The 26,952-nt window shown below is 44.0% G+C and overlaps 1 protein-coding gene across 1 annotated transcript in view; it reads left to right on the plus strand.

Moving 5' to 3' along the window:
• The window catches only part of CIMAP1D (CIMAP1 family member D), a 58,805-nt gene extending 32,154 nt beyond the window's left edge, over positions 1-26,651 (plus strand). The window contains exon 4 of the mRNA XM_063457340.1: positions 26,146-26,651. Coding sequence (XP_063313410.1) covers positions 26,146-26,630 — 485 coding nt within the window. The 3' untranslated portion in view covers positions 26,631-26,651. The remainder of the gene's footprint in view (positions 1-26,145) is intronic.
• The last annotated feature ends 301 nt before the right edge of the window (positions 26,652-26,952 follow it).

Raw genomic sequence — 26,952 nt, forward strand, 5'->3', positions numbered from 1 at the left:
CACTTGGCCTAGCAGGACGGACATCGCCAACTCCTCACGTTGCCACTCGTCCCTACAAACATTGGTTGTGGTTGCCGATTTAGTATCGCTCAGTCTTCCCACCTAAAGCAACGTCGGCATTGGGAAAGTACTGATAGGGGCAGCAGCATCTACGGTTAGGACCCTGGTCATACAGGCCAGTTGAAGGTTCGGCCGACTGCATAGCGGTCTGCGCCATATTCTACACTTTAGTTTGTCCTCAGTCCTTAGGGTTACATGGTTCACAGACCGTTCCACGGTGCCAGTGTTAGAAGGTCCTTCGGCGTGACATTCCTGTTCAGGTGGGGGGAGTATTTTGTGCTCTAGTTAAGTGTTCATCCCGCCTGGTTCCGACCTACTCCCAAGTGTACGGTGGAACCACTATCCAGGGTGGCGCATCCCCACAGCTTTTGGGGATTCCCGTCCTAGATTCACTTGTCCTTGTACCTCTCCCATCTGACAACACCCGATTCACCGGTCACTTTACGCACTTCATAGCCGCATTTATACATCCTCGTTCAGTCGCCCAGCTACTGGGACTCGACGACTACCTTCACTGATAGCGTTGTTCTAGTGCACCTAAATTTACGTTCAACTGGAACATGACATTCTTCCGTGACTCAGTGACGGCACAACGAGCACAGACATTCCGTTCAATTGTAGTCTATTCTACCATTTTGCCACTTTTTTTTTTCCCTTTCTCAGCTTCATACAGCACTATCGCACCATACCAATGACCTACAATAACACCTTACGACAAGCCTTCCAAACCGTCTTTTTGAATGCCCTATATATAAATATCAAGGAATAGATAGTTGGGGCATCACCCTACTATAACATACATCCGCAGTTGAGAATCCCGGGAAGTATCAGACTCCCTAACAGTATCCATGACACACAAACCTAGTGTCAAACCTCCGGGCCTTCAACCTTCCAAAGGTTCTGGTCGCCTCACAACCAGGGCTTAAATCTATGTGCCCGCACCCGTACAAGGGTTCCAGATCCCTACAACTCCACGATCACAACTAATCAGGCTGGCAAGTCATGTCTCCTCAAGGAGGATTAAGAAGGTACAAACACTATGTCATGTCACGCCAACATTCAAACCAGGCAATCATGACACTTCCCATACTAATCACTCCCTAATCACTTCTAACACGGTTTACGTTCATAGTCCTGGCTTTAGAGTAGGGGGTGGGCCACCGACTCCTATGTTAGCACATCCTTTCATAAGCACGACACCCAGTAGCTGTATGCCGGTACACATAATTAGAGTCACTAAAGTCAGCAACATTTTATAGGATCATTCCTAACGAATAAGAAGTAAGGCAACGGAGTTACATGATAATTATAGTGCTATAAGTGGGTTTTCTTGCATTCCTTTTTGCCCTCTTTTACAGGCCTACCCCCTACGTCGGTTCCGGCACACCACACCGACTTAAACCCCATCACAAGGTTTTCACTATTTAATATTAGCCGACCACAAGTTTAAGGCCGTAAGGCCTGTATTTGTGGGAGGAGTTAAACGTTCCTATATGAACGCCACTCCCCCCTTCCTACCTTGCCGTACGCACGCTGTTCACCCCACCCACCTCGCCCTCTCATACAATTCATTTGGGGAGGCCCTCTTTTACAGGCCTACCCCCTACGTCGGTTCCGGCACACCACACCGACTTAAACCCCATCACAAGGTTTTCACTATTTAATATTAGCCGACCACAAATATATATATATATATATACACACACACACATTATAGTTTCAGTGTGGAGTGGTGCATTAATCTAATGCAGAGTAAGAATTGCCAGAATAGTCAAATAAGAAATATTCTCCAAGTCAATTCTGTTTTCGGTTTGACTATTTTAGTCTTAAACTTGAAATTAATTTTGAATTCACTTTTAATTCCCAGCAACTCTCATAACCCTGATTTAAATATGTATACATATATACACAGATTTATCAAATGTAATGTACTGTAAATGTAAGATAACAGTGCTCTCTGTCTATCTGTCCACAGTTGCTATGAAGCATTAAAGCAGCTTTTTAAGGTTTCTCTGGGTGACTTTCTATTCAATGTTAATGAGTTTTGTGTATTGTGAAGTGCTCACATTTTATGGCCAAGAAATCATCATTTGTGGCATTGTTTTTTTTTCCACTTGTCCATTTTGTTGCCACAAGAGGGAGCCATAATGCAACATTGTCACAACTGTGTTATATTTTATCGGTTTTATGACTAAACATTGAACTGTAGTTAACTGGAAACCAGAATGTACATTTTTTGGAGATAACAGAATATGAACAATTCTTCAACTTATATGGTATTTTGCAACCTGAGTAGTTTGGTTTAAAAGTTGCAATTCTGATTTCAATTTAACATTGAAAATACACTGAAGCAAAACATTTTAGGTCTCAGATCAAATTGAGATATGTGTTAAAATGTAAGCTACACTCTCTTTTAATGTAACCTACATTGTTAATCTTTGATAAATAACAAAAATGTGCCAGTCTAACTAATGCCACACATTGTAAAGCAAATGTCTGCCAATTCACCTAGGTGTCGCTGTTGTGGCGCGCCAAGGCTACATGTTCATTTTGTGCACATCAAAAATAAAGAATTCCCCCCCCCCCCCCAAAAAAAAAAATGTAAGCTACACAACAGACAGCAGTCCTTCAAAATTATATTTGCTTGACGATGTCTCTAGCCTATTCCAAAATTGCTACCCCGAACCAGGCTCCCCAGCAGTCCCAATTTTATTTCGTTATATGGTGTTCCAAATTTGGGGATGCCATCAAACCATGGAACTGTCCTTGGAGCAGCACAACGTGTGCGAATCATTAGATGTGCTTGCGCTCTGCATGGGCCCTGCAGAGAGTACTTCAGCAAGTTCCTGCAGGCTGGGACACTCCTCTCAGGCCTTCCCAATCCTCCTTATCTTTATATATCCCAGTGATAAAAGATATGCCCCAAGTCTATTTGTGTGCATGTGTAACCAAATTTTACACACTAATGTAGGGCTGTGTGTGCATCCATTGCGGCACTATATTTGCAGTTTTAACTTTTTGGTTATTGTATAGGGATTACAGATAAAATAACCTCCCAACATTTCAAATGGACAAAGAGCAACATTTATTGTGTCTTACTAAATAACTATTTATGCAACTAAAATGTAATTTAGAACAATCTTATTTACACAGACTGATTTCTAAACACAGTTAAAGGACCACTCAGTTCAATGAAGTGGTCTGGATGCCATATCCATCTATGGTTAAAGGGAAACTCCAGTGCCAGGAAAACGATCCTCTTTCCTGGCACTGGAGGGTCCCTCTCCCTCCCAAGTTACTGAAGGGGTGAAAACCCCTTCAGTGACTTACCTGAGGCAGCGGCGATGTCCCTCGCCGCCAGGGCCGGCGCTACCATAAGGCGGCCCAGGCGGCCGCCTTAGGGCGCACCGGCCCTGGGGGCGCAAAATCAGGCTGACCGGAAGGAGGGAAGCGCACTGCGCTCCCCTCCAACCGACGACCTGTTGTAGCGTGGCCGAGCGCCCGGTTCTGCGGGCGCGCGAGGGAGCACTCTCCCATGTGTGCTTCCTCTTCAGCTCCCTCGCGCGCCGCATACTGATACCGGAGCCGGAAGATGACGTCATCTTCCGGCGCCGGCATCCCTACGCGATGCGCGAGGGAGCTGAAGAGGAAGCACACATGGGAGAGTGCTCCCTCGCGCCCGCGGGAGCCAGTCAGCAAGTCAGCCAGCCAGCCAGCCAGCTAGCTAGCTAGCCAGCCAGCCAGCCAGCTAGCCAGCCAGGGAGGGAGCCAGCCAGCCCAGGAGCCCAGCAGCACCACTGGACCCCAGGGAATCCCTTCAGCACTCCAAAAAGGTAAGGAGGCTGAGGGATTAAATTAAAAAAAAAAAACGAGTGTTAGTGTGTGTGTGTCTGCTAGTGAGTGTCAGTGTGTGTGTCTGCTAGTGAGTGTCAGTGTGTGTGTTTGCTAGTGAGTGTCAGTGAGTGTGTCTGCTAGTGAGTGTCAGTGAGTGTGTCTGCTAGTGAGTGTCAGTGAGTGTCTGCTAGTGAGTGTCAGTGTGTGTCTGCTAGTGAGTGTCAGTGAGTGTGTCTGCTAGTGTGTCAGTGAGTGTGTCTGCTAGTGAGTGTCGGTGAGTGTGTCTGCTAGTGAGTGTCAGTGAGTGTGTCTGCTAGTGAGTGTTAGTGAGTGTGTCTGCTAGTGAGTGTCAGTGAGTGTGTCTGCTAGTGAGTGTCAGTAAGTGTGTCTGCTAGTGAGTGTCAGTGTGTGTCTGCTAGTGAGTGTCAGTGAGTGTGTCTGCTAGTGTGTCAGTGAGTGTGTCTGCTAGTGAGTCAGTGAGTGTGTCTGCTAGTGAGTGTCGGTGAGTGTGTCTGCTAGTGAGTGTCAGTGAGTGTGTCTGCTAGTGAGTGTCAGTAAGTGTGTTACTGTGTGTCTCTTACTGAGTGTGTTTGTGTGTGTATTAGTGAGTCTGTTTGATGTCTGTTAGTGAGTGTGTGTTTGTCAGTGAGAGTGTATGTTTTGTAAGTGAGTGTGTATGTATGTCTGTCGCTGAGTGTGTCTGTCAGTAAATGTGTGTGTCTGTTAGCTGGTGTGTATGCATCTGTTCGTGAGAGTGTGTGTGTCTTCAGCACTTACCTTTCTCTAGCGCCGGACTCCCTTGGCGCTGGGGATCCCTCCGCCTCTCAGCTCCGAATGCTCTTGCCGCGCACGCATTCAAACCGCCCATAGGAAAGCATTACTCAATGCTTTCCTATGGACGTTCAGTGTTTTAGAATAGCGGAAGCTCCTCTAGCGGCTGTCAGTGAGACAGCCACTAGAGGCTGGATTAACCCTCAGTGAAACATAGCAGTTTCTCTGAAACTGCTATGTTTTCAGCTGCAGGGTTAAAACTAGAGGGACCTGACACCCAGACCACTTCATTGAGCTGATGTGATCTGGGTGTCTGTAGTGGTCCTTTAATTGTGTGTGCATCTGCATGCACTGGCGTACATACCGCGGTCGCAGGGGTCACAGCCCTGCAACCCCTGCGACCAGGTGCCCGCCGCCATGTGTTGGAGGGGGCGAGGATATGAATGACATCATATCCCTGCTCCCTGTGTACCACACAGCGCGGCTGGCGCCCTGTGATGGGGCTGGGCTGCAGGACAGGACTCCAAGGAGCCAGGCAGCATGCATCCAGGGGACAAGATTGAACTGATGTAAGTATGTAATTGTGTATGTCTCTGTATGTATGTATGTATGTATGTATGTATGTAGGTCTCTGTATGCCTGTATGTCTTTGTATGTATGTTTCTGTATGCATGTATGTGTCTGTATGTTTCTGTATACCTGTATGTCTCTGTATGTACAAATGTATGTGTCCGTATGCCTGTATGTCTCTGTATGTACAAATGTATGTGTCTGTATGCCTGTATGTCTTTGTACGTATGTGTCTGTATGCCTGTATGTCTCTGTATACCTGTATATATGTATGTGTCTGTATGACGGTATGTCTCTGTATGCGTGTATGTGTCTGTATGCCTGGATGTCTCTGTATGTATGTTTCTGTATGTCTGTCTATGTATGTATGTATGTATGTATGTGTCTGTATGACGGTATGACTCTGTATGTATGTCTATATGCCTGCATGTATGTCTCTGTCTGTGTCTGTCTGTGTCTGTCTGATTATTTCTGTGTTTGTATGAACCTTATTTTAAACGAGGGTGGGGGGCACCAAAATGCATCTTCGCCTGTGTAACTAAAAATCCTAGCACCGGTCCTGCTCGCCGCTGTCTCCTCCTCCGCGACGCTACTCCCTGTGCTTCCGTCGGCCGGTGGGCGTGACTGATCCCGCCCACCAGCCGAGGAGACCTAATGCGCATGCGCATTACGAATGTCAATGCTTTCCTATGGGGATTTGAGCGATGCTGGAGGTCCTCACACAGCGTGAGGACGTCCAGCGGCGCTCTAGCACAGGTTTCCTGTGCTATGAAGCAGGAAGTTCCCTCTAGTGGCTGTCTACTAGACAGCCACTAGAGGTGGAGTTAACCCTGCAAGGTAATTACTGCAGTTTATAAAAAACTGCAATAATTATACTTGCAGGGTTAGGAGTAGTGGGAGTTGGCACCCAGACCACTCCAATGAGCAGAAGTGGTCTGGGTGCCGGGAGTGTCCCTTTACAGTGAGAAGACGCCAATGTCCATAGGAACGCATTAAGAAATGCTTTCCTATGGACTGATTGAATGCGCCCGGCTCTTGCCGCACATGCGCATTCGCGGGAAGAGAGTCACCAGCCCCAAGAGAGCCTGGCGCTGGAGAAAGGTAAGCGTTTATCCCCTTCCTCCCCCTAGAGCCCAACAGGAGGGGGGCCATGAGGGTGGCACTATAGTGGTCCTCTAATGCACCTTAAAGAAACCTAACTGTGAGCATTATTGCTGTGGATTTCTTTTTTACACTTAGACATGCCAACAATATAGAGCTAATGCAAAGGATATTAGGATTGAAAATAGATTGGGGGCCAAAATAGGGACTCTGTCTTTTATATAGGGAAACTTGGGAGGCATGCATTTTAAATATACATCTAGCACAATGTAATGACAAATTTTTCTGCCCTACATAGTAATACTAAGCACTAGCATTGAAACGGGAGCATAGAGCACCCTCTACTTGGGATGTGACGCATTATTAATACTTAATTTTTGTTTGGGTAAATAGGATTGGCCTATGCATAATTGCAGACAGCCATTACCACACTACTAACTTAAACATGCTCTCTAGCATTCTACACATTGGGTGAGGACCAAGCCAGTTTTCCCACTTTTTCTGGTCATGGCAAGGACAGGAATGAAGTTATACGGAAGATACATGGTTTAGTAGGATGCACCAGTAAAGAAGCAAAGCAATGAATACTTGCTTTAGCCATAAAGGGAAACCCCATGCTGGTGTATACCTCTATTTTTAATGTAATGTATAGATTACATATAAAAAAAATAAAAATAGAAAAATGTTATTATGTACCTTTGAAGTCTATGCATTTGCTGCATATTTCCAGTTGTTATAGCCTTATGTAGTGAGCTATATGACATGACTATATAAAGTCTCTAAGCCACTACTAGGACGTAATTTGCTTTCAGTGAGAGTACATAGCATATACCATATGAATATGTAGTTCAACTGTTTAATTCATTCAAAGACAATGAATGAATTTGCTGTGATAATTAATAGAAACCACCTGCTCATACAATGTAAGGAGAAGCAACAGCCAGACAACTCCTAGACAAGGGAGATGCTCCACCAGTCATTCTGGTCCGTGTGTTTTTCCCGATCCTATCTTCTGCTCATCATGGATTTATGAGATGTTGTTCAGTAGCCAGCTACAGTAAGGCTCATCAGATGTTGTGATTGGAAATATTTAATAAGTACAAAGGAAACAGAAAATTGTGTTTTCCTTGACATCACTGGGGTTATAAGCTACCATTTGCAGTGATATTGTGACGGTAAGTTTATGCACCATAACCAATGCAACAAGCATTTATTTTTATGGTGCCTAGTCTGACCATGCACATTGTGCCAACTAGTTAGAAACAGTATAGGTTTGCTTAGTTCATTGCATACACTCTCTGTATCTGCAATCTATATGTGGCTAATCATAGAATAAATCAGATTTTTCGCTGGTTCTTTTCAATTCTTCTTAACGCCGTTACAATTACAGTAGCTTCTGTAGCCTTGCTTTCCGGTCCGTGCTGCGATGTCACTTCTTGTTAGAAAATATTTATCTTGGACGAAATTATGTAAAAAATTCTAAGAATTCCATTTAAACTGCAACCTTGCAGTCATGCATCAGGTGGGGAAAATAAGTGATAATGATCCAGCATTTTCATAGAGAAAATGCAAAGGTTTTGCAGAGGTAAATGTCTTAAATAATAAAGATCCAAAACGGAGACCAAAAAATAAAGTAAGTTCCTCGGTCTAAATTTTAGGATACATAAATCTCAGTGGTTAGAAGCCTAATTTTAGGGAATTAACGTCAGTAAGTATGGGTTAGAAATCATGCAACTAATTCAGCCATTGGAATCAAAGAATTAACTGAGCAATCAACTGTGTATTGTCAGCAGGAGTTGTGTAGGAGTAAGCACTTTATGAGTACTCCTCCAAAGCACCTGCTGATAACTCACCATAGGCAAGAAAGGAAAAACAAACAACAACATGCCAGGCCACTAGTAATATTTATAATTACATTCATTCTGTAACCACTGACATTTCAGCTGAAGGAATACAGTGTATATAGTATGCATGCAACCTAGTTTGCAGACTGAATCATGGCTGCCCACACATGAATATTATACAGATGAAACATCATCCTAACTAGACTTGATTCTGTGTTTATGCAGTTTGCATTTAGAATAGTTGCAAGTAACGGTTAGTTAACGGTCAGTGGCACATGGGTGCATTATTGTTTAGGTGTGTGGTAATACACATTTTTGCTTTCTACAAAAAAAGTGGAGCTCAAAATGGACACTTAACGGACAAATATGTTAAATATAACTAAAAGCATTAACACCACTCTAAAGGTAGAAGACACAATAGGCCACTAGGGGCAGGAGAACTTCAATAGGCAGAAAACTTCCATCCTATTTACAAGTGAACTAACTAGAATAAATGAGACTGCGCTTCTGATGTACCTAGGTCTAAATACACTCTCTGGTGATGTACTCATTAAATGTCCAAATAGTTATGGGTAAAACCTGTAATCTTCTCCTTGCATCATTTCTCTATATAATTCGTTGTGTAGGGAGGCTCATGGGATGATAACGTTTAAAAACAGGTACAAGTGTCTTATTATAAATACAATGAAAAGGCAAGTTGGACGTTTGATTACTTTTTAACCGGCATAACACTTCCTGCTAGAGCTTCCAATGAAGACACCTCTGTTCGGCGTCTACGTGGTATTGTTATCGGGAGTTATTCCTTCATTTGTTGTTTTATGAGATCCGGTCACTTATTTTTCATTTCGAGTGAAATTCCAACCTGTGTTACAACCTGTATTTTTCTGTTCTAAATATTAATTGGACACTATAGTCACTAAAATTATTATAGCTTGATCAAGTAGTTTTGGTGTATAGATCATGACTCTGCAGTCTCGCTGCTCAATTCAAGCAAACCAATTTACCTTCACTGAGGGATTGGGTGCAAACATTTGAAAAAATAAAAGGTTAAATATGAACTCTCCCTGACACACATATACTCCCATTATACACAGACATGGGAACCATGATCTAAGTTGCTACAAGAATGCACAATACAGTGCCCCAAGTCCCTTCTCTAACCGCTACATCCTAACATAACCATCCACACGGCCAAGCTTTGTCATATATGCCAACTAGTCCACCTTCCCAAGCCACACAAGATTATTTAATTTAATTTTAATTTTAATTTTTTTTTTTTAATTATGCTCATTGTTCAATTGAAGGGTCTAATTTTTCACTTTTCAACTATCTGACATGTAATGTAAAAACGAATGTTGTACTTAAAGTATATGCTGGAAACTTGTTTTCCATATTGCTGATTGTAGATTCACCACCCAATGTTCTGTCATACTTGCCTCTTATTCTGGTGAAATTGTGTACTTTGTCACTCTTGATACTATGATACTTTGTAATGTATTGTTGTCAGGAATTTTTACAGCCACCCATATACACTGAACAAAATTATAAGCGCAATACTTTTGTTTTTGCCCCCATTTTTTATGAGCTGAACTCAAAGATCTAAGACTTTTTCTATGTACACAAAAGGCCTCTCAAATATTGTTCACAAATCTGTCTAAATCTGTGTTAGTGAGCACTTTGCCGATATAATTCATCCACCTCACAGGTGTGGCATATCAAGATGCTGATTAGATAGTAGACATGTGCAATTCGTTTCGGTCCGAATTAAAATTCGGCCGAATTTCAGGTAATTCGGACATTCGGGTGCTTCCGAATGTCCGAATAGTTGAATTGCTGAAGTCCCGAAGTGCCAAAATTACCGAATTTCCGAAGTGTAGTAGTGCCAAAGTGCCGAATTGCTGAAGTGCCGAAGTTCCGAAGCACAGTATTGTCTAAGTACAAATATACTTACCCAGTGAAAGAAGAAGAATGTTACACTGTATACAATTTCAAATAAAAAGTAAACAAACAGACAGGATTCAGCTGTAAGCATTTGCAACACTTACAACAATCAAGTAACACACATTCATATAAAATGTAAGTTACTTGGCCAGTCAGTGTAATGACAGGAATGAATAAGTAGATAACTCCCTAATTCCCATGGTATTAGGGAGCTATCTACTAAAAGGCTGAAAGACCTAAATTGGTCTTTCAGCCAAATTTACTAATACTAAGTAAAGATTACTTGGTATTAGTAAATTATGCCCCTACTCGCTATACCGCGAGTAGGGGCATGTCTATTAAACAGTGAGCAGTCTGTGGCTGCTCACTGTTAACCCCTTAAGGACACATGACATGTGTGACATGTCATGATTCCCTTTTATTCCAGAAGTTTGGTCCTTAAGGGGTTAAAAAAAAAAAATTAAAAAAAAAAGGGTCCCCCCTCTCTGAGCGGGTGGGGGCCCTAAAGTAAAAAAAGGTAGGAGGACCTATTGTCCTCCCCACCGGCCCCCACCCCTGAGCGGCGGGTGGGGGCCCTAAAGTAAAAAAAGGTAGGAGGACCTATTGTCCTCCCTACCGGCCCCCACCCCTGAGCGGTGGGTGGGGGCCCTAAACAAGAATAAGGGGGGGAGACCTAATGTCCTCCCCCATGGCCCCCACCCCTGAGCGGTGGGTGGACGCCCTAAATACAAATTGGGGGGGGGGGCTAATGTCCTCCCCCCCTGGCCCCCACCATTGAGCCGTGGGTGGGGGCCCTAAACACAAATTGGGGGGGCCTAATGTCCTCCCCCCTGGCCCCCACCCCTGAGCAGTGGGTTGGGGCCCTAAATACAAATTGGGGGGGGGGCCTAATGTCCTCCCCCCTGGCCCCCATCCCTGAGCGGTGGGTGGGGGCCCTAACCAAAAATAAGGGCCCTGCAATTAGGCTCAGAGCACTCTGATTGGTGGGTTTAAGCCATCCAATCAGAATGCTCTGACAGGTAAATGGAGACTGACAGGTAAGTCTCTACATTTACCTGTCACAGCACTCTGATTGGTTGGTTTGAAATCCACCAATCAGAGTGCTCTGTGTCATTTTACACAGTGTGGGAAAGTTCTTTGGAATTTTCCCACGCTGTGTAATTTGACTCATAACACTGGTGGATTAACCCCTTAAGCTTCAGAAGCTTGTCTTTCACTTAATGACACAAGCATTTTTGCATTTTTTGCTGTTCGCGTTCAACTGCAATTTGCATTTTACTAATTTATTGCACCAACGCATATTATATACCGTTTTTTAAAGGACAGAAAGGGCTTTAATTTGATGTAACATATATTTACATAAATGCTTATTTATTATTAAAAAATACAGAAAAATGCAAAAAAAAATGAAAAATCTTGATTTTTTTTTTTTACAGTTTTTGCAATAATAATGTGTGCACAATTAGTGCAGGTTAAGGAAAGTAATTAAAAATAAATTCATTGAGTTATTCTGATTTACAGAATATATAATGTGTCTGGGATTTTAAGTTTTTTTTTGGTAGTTACAGGTCACAAAGCACAAGGAGTAAAATAAACTTTTAATGTGGAGCGATTTTAGAATTTGGTATGTTTGTTTTGTAAGCTTAATAGCCATAAAAGAAAACAAAATTGCCACACAAAAGTATATATTTATATAAAGTAGACACCACAGGCTATTTACCTAAGGTTGTTTTGACACTTTCTACGTAGCCATTTTACCGCCAACCTCTGCTAAATATTGGAGTAAAATTGTGTTTTTTGGGGGTTTTCGCACACAAACTTATAACAAAGAACTTCTTATGTGTATTTTGTAAAGTTGGTGTGTGCTATTCCTGTACAAAGTTTTATTATGTGTTCAGTTACTTCTGCTGAGTACAACGGTACCCCCATTGTATGTCTTTGGCACTATTTTGTGAAGCTACAGTGCCATATAGGAGACCTGTCCTTTTCAGTATTCACAGTAGAATTTTGAGAGACGGATTTAATGAGCCTATGCTTCCATTTGGGGTATTATAACAGTTTGACTGTTCAAAAAACCCCCACAAAGGCCTACCATTTGTAAACGTAGACACTCCAGGGTATCTCATAAGGTGCATATTGTGGCTTAACATGCCCCCATATTTTTACCATTACATGCCAAAGTATGTGGTAAAAAATAATTTTGTGCATTTTTTACATACGGATTGCATTTTTGCTGGGCATTTTGTATATTTCATATGTGCCACTAAGTTCAAACCCCCCAAATTATGCTCAGCTAAGTCTTCTGAGTAAAAGGACACCCCCATTGTATGTCTATGGCACTATTTCGTGAAGCTACAGTGCCATACAGGAGACCTGTCCTTTTCAGTATTCACAGTAGAATTTTGAGAGACGGATTTAATGAGCCTATGCTTCCATTTGGGGTATTATAACAGTTTGACTGTTCAAAAAAACCCCACAAAGGCCTACCATTTGTAAACGTAGACACTCCAGGGCATCTCATAAGGTGCATATTGTGCCTTAACATGCCCCCATTTTTTACCATTACATGCCAAAGTATGTGGTAAAAAATTATTTGGGGCATTTTTTTACATACGGATTGCATTTTTGCTGGGCATTTTGTATATTTCATATGTGCCACTAAGTTCAAAACCTCCAAATTATGCTCAGCTAAGTCTTCTGAGTAAAAAGACATCCCCAATGAATGTCTTTGGCACTATTTTGTGAATCTACAGTGCCATATTGGAGACCAAGCCATATCAGTTTTTACAGAACTTTGAATTTTGACGCTGGTCCTATGTGCAATTTCCAAGCATCTTCGCAGGTTTTAAATTCCAACTACCCCACAAAGGCCTACCATTTCTTAAAGTAGACACCCCAGGGTATTTCAAAAGGCATATTTTGAACCTTAGCGTGGGATAATTTTTCCGCTAGCTTGTACCAGGTGTAGTGGTAATAAGCGGTTTTTCTGCCATTTTGACACACAAAGTGAGTTTGCACAGTATATTTTGCAAACCTTATGTGTACCACCACTCTATAATACTTTATATGTTGCTCAGCTATGTCGGTTGAGTACAAAAATACCCCTGTTTGTACCTTTGCCAGGTATATGTGGACATCGGAGGGGCACATTTGGGACACAGCCATTCCATTTTTTTTCAAACTTTAAATTTTTACGCTGTGCCCATGTCCCATTTTAGAGTATTTTACCAGGCTATATAATCCAAATACCCCATAAAGCCATACCATTTCTTAAAGAAGACATCCCAGGGTATTTCAAAAGGCATATTTTGAACCTTAGCGTGGGATAATTTTTCCGCTAGCTTGTACCAGGTGTAGTGGTAATGAGCGTTAAATGTATTTTTTTTACTTTTTAAAACTTCTTTTACTTTTTAAAACTATTTTTTAAACTTTTGTTTTGCTTATTAATTTTTTTAAAGTTTCCTAAACTTTCGTAAAACTTTTTTTTTTTACAGATTTAACATTTTTCTAAGCTTTTTCTTTTACCGTTAACCCCTAACTAGCAGTAAGCAGCACTAACAGTAAATTCCCCATTTTCCCATAACTCCCACCCACCCCAGCTAGCAAAATATTTAATTATACAATATTTAAATTAGTTAATTAAATAAATTTAACCCCTGAGGGTTAAAAAATAAATAAAAGTTAATCGTCAGGGGTTAAAAAAAATTAGATCACAGTATAATACTGTGATCTGTATTTTGATCACTGTAGGCAGTGATAGACTGGCAGGGAAGGGGTTAATTTTTATTTGGACAGGGTAAAGGGTTTATTTTTTTAAATTTTTTACTTAAACGTTATTAAAACTTTTTTTTAACTTCATTTTTTAACTTTTTAAAGCTTATTTTAAAACTTTTTTTAACGTTAACCCCTAGTTAGCCTAACACTAAATCCCCCAATTCCCCACTAACTTCCACCCTCCCCAGCTAGCTAAATTTATAAATTTTAAAATATTTAAATTAATTAATAAAATAAATTTAACCCCTGAGGGTTAAAAAAAAAAAAGTATTAACCCTCAGGGGTTAAAAAAAAATCAGATCATATTAAAATGTAATCCCTGCCAATTGATCACTGTAGTCAGTGATCAATTGGCAGGGAAGGGGTTATTTTTTTTTAAAAATGGGTAAAGGGGGGTGGGATTTTAATTTTACTTTTTTTTTTTTTACACCAGGGGGCAGGATCACTGAAGATCCGTCTCCCTGCACTTGAAACTGAACCCGGAAGTGCAGGGAGGCGGAGGTGAGTATACACAGCACATGTGCCCTCTCTGACATGCTGTCAGAGCGGGCACATGTACTGGGGCAGCCCGATCCGGTGCTCCCGGTCTGCCTCTAATACAGAGGCAGACCGGAGCACCATTAACCCCGCGATTGCGGCGATCTGGGGTTAATTTTACTGCGTGACGGACGAGGTCCGTCACCCGTCGTTAAGGGTATTCCCTGGATGACGGACCTCGTCCGTCACCCGTCCTGAAGGGGTTAAGCAACCAATTAATTTGTTATGAGTCAAATTACACAGTGTTGGGAAAAATTCAAAGAACTTTCCCACGCTGTGTAAAATGACACAGAGCATTCTGATTGGTGGATTTCAAACCAACCAATCAGAGTGCTGTGACAGGTAAATGTAGAGACTTACCTGTCAGAGCACTCTGATTGGATGGCTTAAACCCTCCAATCAGAGTGCCCTGAGCCTAATAGCAGGGCGGGGGAAGGTGCTTTATAAGCCTTCCCCCGCCCTGCAGAGCTCAGTCTGTGCGGAGCCCTCGCAGGGTGAAGATGGATTATTATTTTTTTTCGCTCGTTTTTTTTTTTTTTAAATTGCGTCGGTTATTATGGATATTTATTTGGCCTTTTTTGGGGCTGAAAAAAATAAGATTTTTAGAAGAAAAGATCGAATGGCAAGTTTATTTTTATTTTCAAAGGTACTTAGTTAAATGGTCCCCCACATTATTTTTAGGCTGAGGGGGGTAGGTAGGAGTTTATTTTTTGGGGGAGGGGGTGACTAGGGGTTTGGGGACCCCTAGTCACCTGGGTGGGAGGGGGGTTAAATTTTCATTTAGGGCCCCCACCCACCGCTCAGGGGTGGGGGCCAGGGGGGAGGACATTAGGTCCCCCCCCTTATTCTTGTTTAGGGCCCCCACCCACCGCTCAGGGGTGGGGGCCAGAGGGAGGACAATAGGTCCCCCATTTGTATTTAGGGCCCCCACCCGCCGCTCAGGGGTGGGTGCCAGAGGGGAGGACAATAGGTCCCCCCAGTTTGTATTTAGTGCCCCCGCCCACCGCTCAGGGGTGGGGGCCAGGGGGGAGGACATTAGGTCCCCCCTCCAATTTGTATTTAGGGGCCCCACCCACCGCTCAGGGGTGGGGGTCAGTGGGGAGGACAATAGGTCCCCCCCCCTTATTCTTGTTTAGGCCCCCACCCGTCGCTCAGGGGTGGGGGCCAGGGGGGGACATTAGATCCCTCCCCCCCAATTTTTATTTAGGGCCCCCAACGCCGCTCCGGGGTGGGGGCCGGTGGAGAGGACAATAGGTCCTCCCCCCTTTTTTTACTTTAGGGCCCCCACCCACTCAGAGAGGGGGGACCCTTTTTTTTATTTATTTATTTTTTTTAACAGTGAGAAGCCACAGGCGGCTCACTGTTTAATAGACATGCCCCTACTCACGGTATTGCGAGTAGGGGCACAATTTTATAATACTAAGTAATTTTTACTTAGTATAAGTAAATTTGGCTGAAAGACCAATTTAGGTCTTTCAGCTTTTTGGTAGATAACTCCCTAATACCGTGGGAATTAGGGAGTTATCTACCAAGCGGCTGCAACAAAAGTCCCGAAATGCCGGAGTTCCGAAGTTGCCGAAGTGTCTAAGATCCGAAGTGCCGATTTGCCGAAGTCCCGAATTGATGAAGTCCCGAATTTCCGAATGCCGATCCGAGACGAATATTTTCCCCATGCACATGCCTATTAGACAGCATGATTATTGCAAAGGTGTGCCTAAGGCTGGCCACAATAAAAGGCCACTCTAAAATGTGCAGTTTTATCACACAGCACAATGCCACAGATGTCGCAAGTTTTGAGGAGGCGAGCAATTGGCCTGCTGACTGCAGGAATGTCCACCAGAGCTGTTGCCCGCGAATTGGTTGTTAATTTCTCTACCGTAAGCAGTCTCCAAAGGCATTTCAGAGAATTTGGCAGTACATCCAGCCGGCCTCACAACCGCAGACCATGTGTAACCACACCAGCCCAGGACCTCCACATCCAGCATCTTCACCTCCAAGATCGTCTGAGACTAGCCACCCAGACAGCTGCTCCAACAATCGGTTTGATTAAACAAAAGAATTTCTGCACAAACCTCTCATGGAAGCTCATCTGCATGCTCTTTGTCCTCATGGGGGTCTTGACCTGATTGCAGTTCGTCATCGTAACCGACTTGAGTGGGCAAATGCTCACATTCGATGGCGTCTGGCACTTTGGAGATGTGTCCTCTTCACGGATGAATCCTGGTTTTCACTGTACAGGGCAGATGTCAGACAGAGTGTATGGTGTCGTGTGGGTGAGCAGTTTGCTGATGTCAACGTTGTGGATCGAGTGGCCCATGGTGGTGGTGGGGTTATGGTATGGGCAGGCGTATGTTATGGACAACGAACACAGGTGCATTTAATTGATAGCATTTTGTATGCACAGAGATACTGTGACGAGATCCTGAGGCCCATTGCTGTGCCATTCATCCATCACCTCATGTTGCAGCATGATAATGCACAGCCCCATGTTGCAAGGATCTGTACACAATTCCTGGAATCTGAAAACATCCCAGTTCTTGCATGTCCAGCATACTCACTGGACATGTCACCCATCAAGCATGTTTGCAATGCTCTGGATCGGCGTATATGAAAGCGTGTTCCAGTTCCTGCCAATATCCAGCAACTTTGCACAGCCAGGAAGAGGAGTGGACCAACATTCCACAGGCCACAATCAACAACCTTATCAAATCAATGCAAAAGAGATATGTTGCACTGCGTGAGGCAAATGGTGGTCACACCAGATACTGACTGGTTTTCGGACCCCCCGCCCGGAACCCACCCAAGACAGTAAAACTGCACATTTTAGAGTGGCCTTTTATTGTGGCCAGCCTAAGGCACACCTTTGCAATAATCATGCTGTCTAATCAGCATCTTGATATGCCACTCCTGGGAGGTGGATGGATTATCTCTGCAAAGGAGAAGTGCTCACTAACACAGATTTAGACAGATTTATGAACAATATTTGAAAGAAATAGGCCTTTTGTGTATCTAGAAAAAGTCTTAGATCTTTGAATTCAGCTCATGAAAAATGGGGGTAAAAAGAAAAGAGTTAAGTTTATAATTTTGTTCAGTGTATCTTCTAACCAATAATAATATTCAGTGCTCCTCTTCAGACAATTCTTGGTTGGTCAAGTAAAACATTCTTCAGCACGTTATCTATTTTCAACAATTTCCAATGGTTTTGTAATAACCTTTTTCAAATGTAAATTCTCTCTGCTATAATCCAGGATAAGGATTGGACAGTCTTCCTTCTGATCTTCGTGCATACCTTTCTGTATATTATTGCTAAACAGCATTGACCCATCCATTTGTTTAACTTCTTTTGTGCTATTGAAAGTTCCTTCATATCATAGTTTTTCACTAAGAATTTGTATATGATGGTTTCTGCCTGTTTCTGGTATGTTTTAAGATCTGTGCAGTTTCATCTTAATCTAATCATGGGACATTTTTAAGTCAAGCTGGGTGGCTGTTTTACACGTTTGTTGTGACTGGGCTCAGTATGCAGAGATTTGAACAACACACTGTCACTTAAACATAAAATCTTTATTGATGAAATAATGGCATAAATTGGAAAATCCGAGAAGTAAACAACTGTAATAGGGCCAGGACCAGAGGCTGTTCTCTAATTGGGTGATTTAGGTGGCCGACTAAGGCCTCGCGCTGGCTGCGGCCTCCATGACCGAGGGCCCGGCGGCTTGCCTATTATGCCGCCGCATGCGAGACCCCTCCAGTCTGCTATTAGAGAGAGAGCCAGTGCCTACAGTCTGCAGCTCCACCGGGTGTGAGCTCCAGACTGTGAAGTGTCTTGCGACCTCCAGCCAACCAGAGCGTTGCTGCGGGTTTTCCATCTATCCAGATGTAATGGTTCTCCCAATCGCCCATAAATAAGGTGGCAAACTTAATTCCCAAAGCTGTGCCTTTCCATATTAAGTAATATTTATATTCGAACCAAAAGTAATTATTGGTAAGGGTGAATAGGTACAAATCTTCGGTAGCCTAGAGTACATTGAAGGCAGCAGTTTATCCTTGTTTGTGCTCTACTATTATTATTATTATCATTTATAAAACGCCAACAGATTCCGTAGAGCTTATACTATTGTATATATTGTATACTACCAGATGGTGATCCTGTGAGAATTTAACATTCACAACATTTTAAAAATTTCAGAAAGGTATGCACAACGATCAGATGGAAGACTTTACAATTATTATCCTGAATTATAACAGAAAGAATTTACATATAAAAATTATAAAAAATTGGAAATTGTTGAAAAGAATGTATGTACCTGACCGACCAAGAATTGTCTTCATAGGAGTAACACATATTAAGAATAAATTGGTTAGAAGCCACAGGGGTCCTTCTGTAAATATAACTGATACCAAAAAAGGCTTTTTATGCTTGCTTGCATAACTTGCAGGAACAGCAAGAAGAAAACATACAAAATGAAAATATGATATTATGTCCTTCCCTTTTAAAAATCCTAAAATAAAATACCAACATAATATGTGTGCATCAGTGCCATGTGGGCTACAATATGTGGGTAAAACAAGCAGAAAAGTATCTGCGTGGATAAGAGTGCACAGTTCCAAGAGTTTTTACAACATACAGTCTCAGTACATCTTGCAGAATCACACAATGCAGATGCTAGTCTACTGGAATTTGGAGCACTCTGCCAAGTTCCAAAACACTGGAGAGGTTATAATCATATAAAAGAGCTAGGGAAGAAAGAAATGAGGTGGATCTACCAATGATATTTGACCCCAAGGAATATGAGTTATCACCATAGAATAGAAGCGAGGAGATATCTTTCTAATTATTTTTATCCAACGCCATTTCACCACTAAGAATAATTTGACATACACTGTTGCATTAAGACACTATATTACTGGGGCGGGGCCTGACCAGCATGGCGACTAGACATGTTTCTGGGGAGCTCCCTGAGACAAATTGAATTTATAAGCTAATTAAGCAACTATTCCAAAGCCTGATACTTACTCTTAGCCCTACGACATGACAGAGAGACCGGGGAACACACCCTACAGCCCTCTCAAGCAAGCTGGTAGCCAAAGTATACAGAGGCCTAGCGGGCGCTTTGGAGGGGAGAGGCGGCCGCTCTCCCAGACAGGCGTTGGCAGGGCCCCAAGCGTGTTATTGATGCCCCGCTGCTCCCCCCTTTGGACCGGTGGGGGTGATCCCGGTCCCTACCCAGCAGGCTCTCGGGACCCACCAGGGAGTCACAGCAGCACCTTAGAAGCTGACACTACCATCAAAGGTCATCCTAAGATGGCGGACGCTGCGGATGCCCACACTCAAGGAGGAGTGATGACCACTCTCCAGCGCCTGGATGCCCTCTTTGAAGCGTTTTGGCCCCACAGCTATACAGCTCCTTGAAACACGCGAGCAACAAACGAAGAGCTGAAGCGAAGGGGGAAAAGCACCTACACCTGCTACGCCCACAGAAGCGCAGGATCACCCGCTGGAACGGCACACAACACCAAGCCTCTATGCATACTCCAGGCGGAGGAAGGACTTGGCCCCACGAGGTTCCCAGGTCAGCGGCAAGAAAACAGGCTTTCACACAAGCCGGGGGTTGGAGGTGCATGCTGTTCTACTACGATGCCTCTGCTATACACCTGAACTCTCCCGTGTACAACACCTCCTTGCCTCTGGCGGGGATCGTCTGAGGCGCCCAGCAAGCAACAATGCACCCAAATATGGTGACAGTGGAGTCAGAGGCCAGATAAAAAGCTATATACAAGCATTTCTTTATATTCGATGTTGATTGATTTATTTTGCTTTGCTTTTGTTTCTTGCTGACCTCTGCTCCCAATCACATATATTCAACAGTGCACTGAACCCCTTTTAAGCTTGAGAGAACCGGAGTCCAGGGTCTTACCCACTTAGTATATAATGTCACTCTTAAAACAAGTACACTCATGTAAAATACATAGCATGATGTGCAGCAGTCAGTTGTTCGACTAGCCTGTTTAGTTTATGCCTTATCTATATGTTATTGAAAGCACATACACTAGGATTACCATGCTATGCAGCACTTTGATCGAGTTTAACGTAACCTAACATGATAGCAAGTCACTAGTTAGTTTTTTTTTGTTTTTGTTTGTTTTATTTTTTAAGCATGATATCTCTCATTACGACGCTTGTTTAATTTTATATACCGTACTTAACCCGAATCTACTGTTTAATCTTGTTATTATATCTATAAAAAAGGTGCCTTGTCATAGAATCACTAATGCACACCTATTACAGCCAATGTACAGCTAAACTGTAATGTGATACCTTGTCCTTGCTATGCACCATCAAAATAAAGAATTAAAAAAAAACATACTACGTTACTGGGGGCAGAGCTAGCGCCCAATCGAGCAAGCCGCAGGGACACGGAGCACCAACGACGTTAAAATTAGAGTTTAGTAAAGGTATTAACCAGTGGTTAGCCAGAGTAACGATAAAGGGTAGAGTGATCAACTGTATCAACAGTGGCGGAGAGTTCAAGGAGATTGAAGAATGAGATCTTTGATATTAACAGAAAACAACAATAAGAAGAAAATGCAGCTTGCGAGAGTTTTTACTGTTCGCCATGTCATTGTTATTTATGTTTGTATAAATACACACATGATGGTATGCAAGTATTGATACAAAACAAGGTATGACATAAACACAATTATATATGTTGTTTAGTGTGATTCATATTTATAGATGGTATTTATTTTTTTACTTTGGGCAGTCAGATGATTTGCTTGCCATGCTGTTCTTTAAAGGAACAGTCTGGATTAAATTAAACCAAAGTGTGAGTTCACAGAAATGGCACAGAAATCTAAACAAAGAAATATACATACAAATCCTTTTATCCAATTTCTACTCAACAAACATATCAAAAGGCTGATGCACGAAAAGAGCACTTTCTTTTCTTTGTTCTACTTCCTTTATGTTTTGGGGGCTCTGTACTCCAGAGGTTTGACTTTCCAGATGAGTTTTGAAAACATTGCTGGTTATGTATAGAGAGCAGTTCTGGGGCTCTCTAATGCCTCGTTTCCACTGAGTGGATCGGTTCGGGTTGGTACAGTTTGGAAGGTTTAGAATTGACCAGCCCATTCTGGTGAGCGTTTCCACTGCAAGTCAGACCTTCAGGGCCATGCAGGGTTTAGAAAAAATGCTCTTCCTGTCCACCAATCAATGGATTGTATAGTAGCTCCGCCCTAACCGAACCGTTCCATTTCCTATTGCCCTACATCTGAAGCAGGACCCTGAATGGATCAGTACGGTTCGCTTATATGGACTACTTTCATAATGGAAACACCCAAAATAGCGAACCGAACCGATCCGCTCATTGGAAACGAGGCATATTTTCTTAAAATGGAGAAGTCAACTGGAGCATTGCACTGGTTTTCATGGTGAATGCTCCACTTTTAGAACATTGACCTAAAATAGAATATAATGCCAAGTAACAGGTCTGATATTCTTCATGCAGATTCTAACTATTTAATATCTGGTATCTGCCTTATACAGCACAGTGTACATTTCCAACTTTAATCTTAGAAAATTGTAAAATGTGCTCCAATTCAGATCATAAAATCTTGCCACAGACCTTTTTGTGTGGTTATGCTGCTGCTACAAATATGTAAAAAAAAAAAAAATCATTGTCATCAGCAAATAATATCAAGTGCCATTTTCTAACTTTGCGACATAAGGTATGCATCTAACAAATCAGACATTATATTGACATTCTACCATGTTACCTAACATAAAAGTAAAATCTAGAATCTGCTGCTTTATTCTGAACATAATTTATTTTTTCTCATTTTATTTAGTCTAGTTTACAAAGATCTAATTTAAAAATTGTGCTTTTATGAAGAGAATTTTGCTTTTTAGCATAGATTACATTTGGAATATAATTTCAAGTTTTAAAATGGACAGCGTTCTGCCTGAGAGCCGCATATTAGAAACATATTGAAGCCGCAGGATACTGGAAAGACAAATCACATCATACAAAAAATAAAAAACGGAATCTTTTTTAAGCTTTGATTCAAGGGTGGGGGTGGGGTGACAAAGCTTTTTAGATTTGTAATCAGGGGCGGACTGACCACTCGGGCATATCGGTCATGGACCGAGGGCCCGAGGCAGCCAGGGGCCCGGCAGCACAGCCATGCTCCAGCTGGAGAGATCAGAGATCTCTCCAACTGGAACGGTAAAAAATAACAAATATAATTTCCTTTATTAGGTTGCTGGGGCCCCTGATGCAGCGCAGGGCCCCAGCAACCTACCGCTTTGTAAATCACCCCCCCTCACCCGAGACCTGGCAGCTTCACCAGCTCTCTGCTAGGTCTCCTCTTTCCTGTCCCGCGCGCTCTGTGTGATGAGGAGAGGCGGAGCCAGGAAGTGACATCACATCCTGTATTCTCCTCTCACACAGAGATCACAGCCAGCAGGGGAAGGAGCAGCAGCCTGGGAGAGAAGAGGGAGGAGAGAGACAGGAGGAGAGAGACAGGTAGGCACTAATCACCCCCCCCCTGTCACTGTCACCCCCCTCTGTCACTAGTCACCCCCCCTCTGTCACTGTCACCCCCCTGTCACTGTCACTAGTCACCCCCCCTCTGTCACTAGTCACCCCCCCTCTGTCACTAGTCACCCCCCTCTGTCACTAGTCACCCCCCTCTGTCACTAGTCACCCCCCTCTGTCACTAGTCACCCCCCCCTCTGTCACTAGTCACCCCCCTCTGTCACTAGTCACCCCCCCCCTCTGTCACTAGTCACCCCCTCTGTCACTGTCACCCCCTCTGTCACTGTCACCCCCTCTGTCACTGTCACCCCCTCTGTCACTGTCACCCCCCTCTGTCACTGTCACCCATCCCTCTTGTGGCAAACCCAGCCACTTCTGACTTATATGTATCGTATGTTGTCCATAGGCTGAATGTATACTGCAAGTCGTTACCTGTGATAATGCTATGTACAGCCGTTCGCCGTACGAATGTGCATCCCGGTTGCAATCGGTATTTCAAGGCTCTCCTAGGTGGCCGCCGATCGGCTACCGACCATGCGGCGGTCGGCCATCTTGGATCCTTTGTCTCTGCAGCGGTGTTCGGTCGTCGAGAGCCTGGAACGGAAAACGGCTACTCGATGAGTGAACACCGCTGGACTTTCAGAGCGTTCGGGAGTCCCGCGTTCGGTGCATCCTATGCCCTGTACTTATTCGGTGCTTTTAAAACCACTTGAATGTTTTATCGTATTATGTGCGGCGTTCGGTCAGTTCAGCTGGGATCGGAGCGGTATTCTCCCAAGGTGTGCGCCCCGACCCCAGCTATCTACCGAACGTTCAATTATTATAAAGTACCGAGTATTGTGTGAATTGTGTATTTTAAGGTCAATTGTCGGTTTTGCTGCACGAGGAGATAATCCACTTAAGCGTCCATTTTGGTAGGAGTATCCTTCTCGTGCAGCAATGCCTGTTGGGAAAGTCGCAGTGTATGTTGGGAGAAATCCCCTGGAATTACTGTCTGGAAACCCCTTGCATGGGGAACTGTATAAATATACTACCTGCGAATAAACCGAGTTAGTTGACTCCCAAACTGTGTTTCGTCCGGTTATTGGGAGGATGGGGAATATTGCCGTGCTTTCTGCCTTGACTGTGGATTTCCTGAAGATACCAACGGATATCGTGGACTAATATACTGCGTTCCGTAACACCTCTGTCACCCATCCCTCTGTCACTGTCACCCATCCCTCTGTCACTGTCACCCCCCCTCACTGTCACCCCCCCTCACTGTCACCCATCCCTGTCACTGTCACCCATCCCTGTCACTGTCACCCATCCCTGTCACTTGTCACCCCCCCTCTGTCACTTGTCACCCCCCCTCTGTCACTTGTCACCCCCCCCTCTGTCACTTGTCACCCCCCCCTGTCACTTGTCACCCCCCCCTGTCACTTGTCACCCCCCCTCTGTCACTTGTCACCCCCCCTCTCACTGGTCACCCCCCCTCTGTCACTAGTCACCCCCCCCCTCTGTCACTAGTCATCCCCTCCCTCTGTCACTAGTCATCCCCTCCCTCTGTCACTAGTCACCCCCTCCCTCTGTCACCAGTCACCCCCTCCCTCTGTCACCAGTCACCCCCTCCCTCTGTCACCAGTCACCCCCTCCCTCTGTCACCGTGTCACCCCCTCCCTCTGTCACCATGTCACCCCCTCCCTCTGTCACCGTGTCACCCCCTCCCTCTGTCACCGTGTCACCCCCTCCCTCTGTCACCGTGTCACCCCCTCCCTCTGTCACCGTGTCACCCCCTCCCTCTGTCACCGTGTCACCCCCTCTCTCTGTCACCGTGTCACCCCCTCCCTCACTGCCACAAGTCACCACTCCCTCCGTCACTGTGTCACTAATCGCTCACTCCCTCCCTCCGTCACTGTGTCACTAATCGCTCACTCCCTCCCTCCGTCACTGTGTCACTAATCGCTCACTCCCTCCCTCCGTCACTGTGTCACTAATCGCTCACTCCCTCCCTCCGTCACTGTGTCACTAATCGCTCACTCCCTCCCTCCGTCACTGTGTCACTAATCACTCCCTCCCTGTGTCACTGTGTCACCCCCACCCTCCCTCTGTCACTAGTCACCCCTCCCTCTGTCATTGTGTCACCCCCTCCCTCTGTCATTAGTCACCCCTTCCTTCCCTCCCTCTGTCCTTAGTCACCCCCTCCCTCTGTCCTTAGTCACCCCCTCCCTCTGTCCTTAGTCACCCCCTCCCTCTGTCCTTAGTCACCCCCTCCCTCTGTCACTAGTCACCCCATCCCTCCCTCTGTCACTAGTCACCCCATCCCTCACACACTCTGTCACCTGTCACATATGCATTCACACTGACACTATATACAAAAAAGCACATGTAGTCATCCAGACATGCACAAGTGCATTCACACGGACTCAAATACAAACATGCATTAATACACAGGTCTTCACAATATACACATCCAAAGGAATGCTGTATTATATGAGAGTTGTATTTAAAGGGACACTATAGTCACCCAGACCACTTCAGCTCAATGAAGTGGTCTGGGTGCCAGGTCCCTCAGGTTTTAACCCTTCAGATGTAAACATAGCAGTTTCAGAGAAACTGCTATGTTTACTTAGCAGGGTTAATCAAACCTCTAGTGGGTGTCATCCTGACGTGCAGAACGTCTATAGGAAAGCATTGAGAAATGCTTTCCTATGGACTGTTTGAAAGCGCGCTTGCCGCGCATGCGCATTTCGCTCCACTTGTGAGCTGACGTCGGCGGGGGAGGACAGGTCACCAGCGCCGAGGGGGCCCGGTGCTGGATAAAGGTAAGCTGCTGAAGGGGTTTTAACCCCTTCAGCGCAACGGGAGGGGGACCCTGAGGGTGGGAGCACCCTTAGGGCACTATAGTGTCAGGAAAACAGCAGTTTTCCTGACACTATAGTGATCCTTTAACATTTATTTAATGCACATATATTTGTACATTCAAAGGGCCTGCGATCTAATTTTGCCCGGGGGCCCCAAAGGCTCTCAGTCCGCCCCTGTTTGTAATCTAACCAGAATGGTGATTTCTGTATTCCAATATCTAATTTTAATGGCTAGGCTGTGCGTTATAACTTTTGCCCAATTCCAAATAAAGTCTCTGTGCATTGCATTACATTAATATAATATTATGTGCATATGATTTGTGTGTTTCACAGATAAGAAATCAGTGATTCCAGGTCCTGGCAATTACAGTCCAGAAAGGTGCCCTGTTCCCACCCATAGAAGACCTCCATCCTATTCCATTGGCTCTCGAACTCGTTACCGCTCCAGCGACCAGGTTCCAGCTCCAAACAGATACTCTCTGCCTCCAGTACTAGGCCCTCGTGTTCCAGGGAAGTCCTCTGCTCCAGCATTCAGTATGTCTGGGGTGAGCCACCATGGTAGATATTGTGAGGATTTGGCTCAAACACCAGGCCCGGCTCACTATCATCAAACTGATCTTAATAGTATTATGAAGAAAGGGCCTTCTTTCTCTATGCTGGCTAGACCCACAAAGGCCAAGATAGTGCAAGTTACCCCAGGGCCAGGAGCTCATAGCCCTGAAAAGGCGTCAAGCCATAAAAGCCGTGCTCCTGCATTCTCAATGGGGATTCGACACTCTGAATACACTACACCACTCATAATAGATGTTTCTATGTGAAAGAACAGTGCATCTTGTCTATTACCCAACCATCTTATCTATACCTTAAACTCAACTAATCCTTTTTTTTTTTTTTTTAAAGATTCTTTATTTTTCATTTTTCATTTTTCATGAACAAAAGTTAATGAACGTTTTTACAGAAAAAAGAGGTTGGTTAGTCAGGGGGTTACAATAAGATACAACATAGTTACATTGGCACATACCTTTGGCATTATGTTTTGGTATCTCTTACAATATTTTCTTTTGGGGACCTTGAGTCAGGGGGGTTACATGTGTGACCTTACAGGTCATGTTCTCTTTGGACAGGTGATGTTGCGGAGGT

The sequence above is a fragment of the Pelobates fuscus genome, chromosome 5 (genome assembly GCF_036172605.1).
Source record: "Pelobates fuscus isolate aPelFus1 chromosome 5, aPelFus1.pri, whole genome shotgun sequence".
NCBI classification, from domain to species: Eukaryota; Metazoa; Chordata; class Amphibia; order Anura; family Pelobatidae; genus Pelobates; species Pelobates fuscus.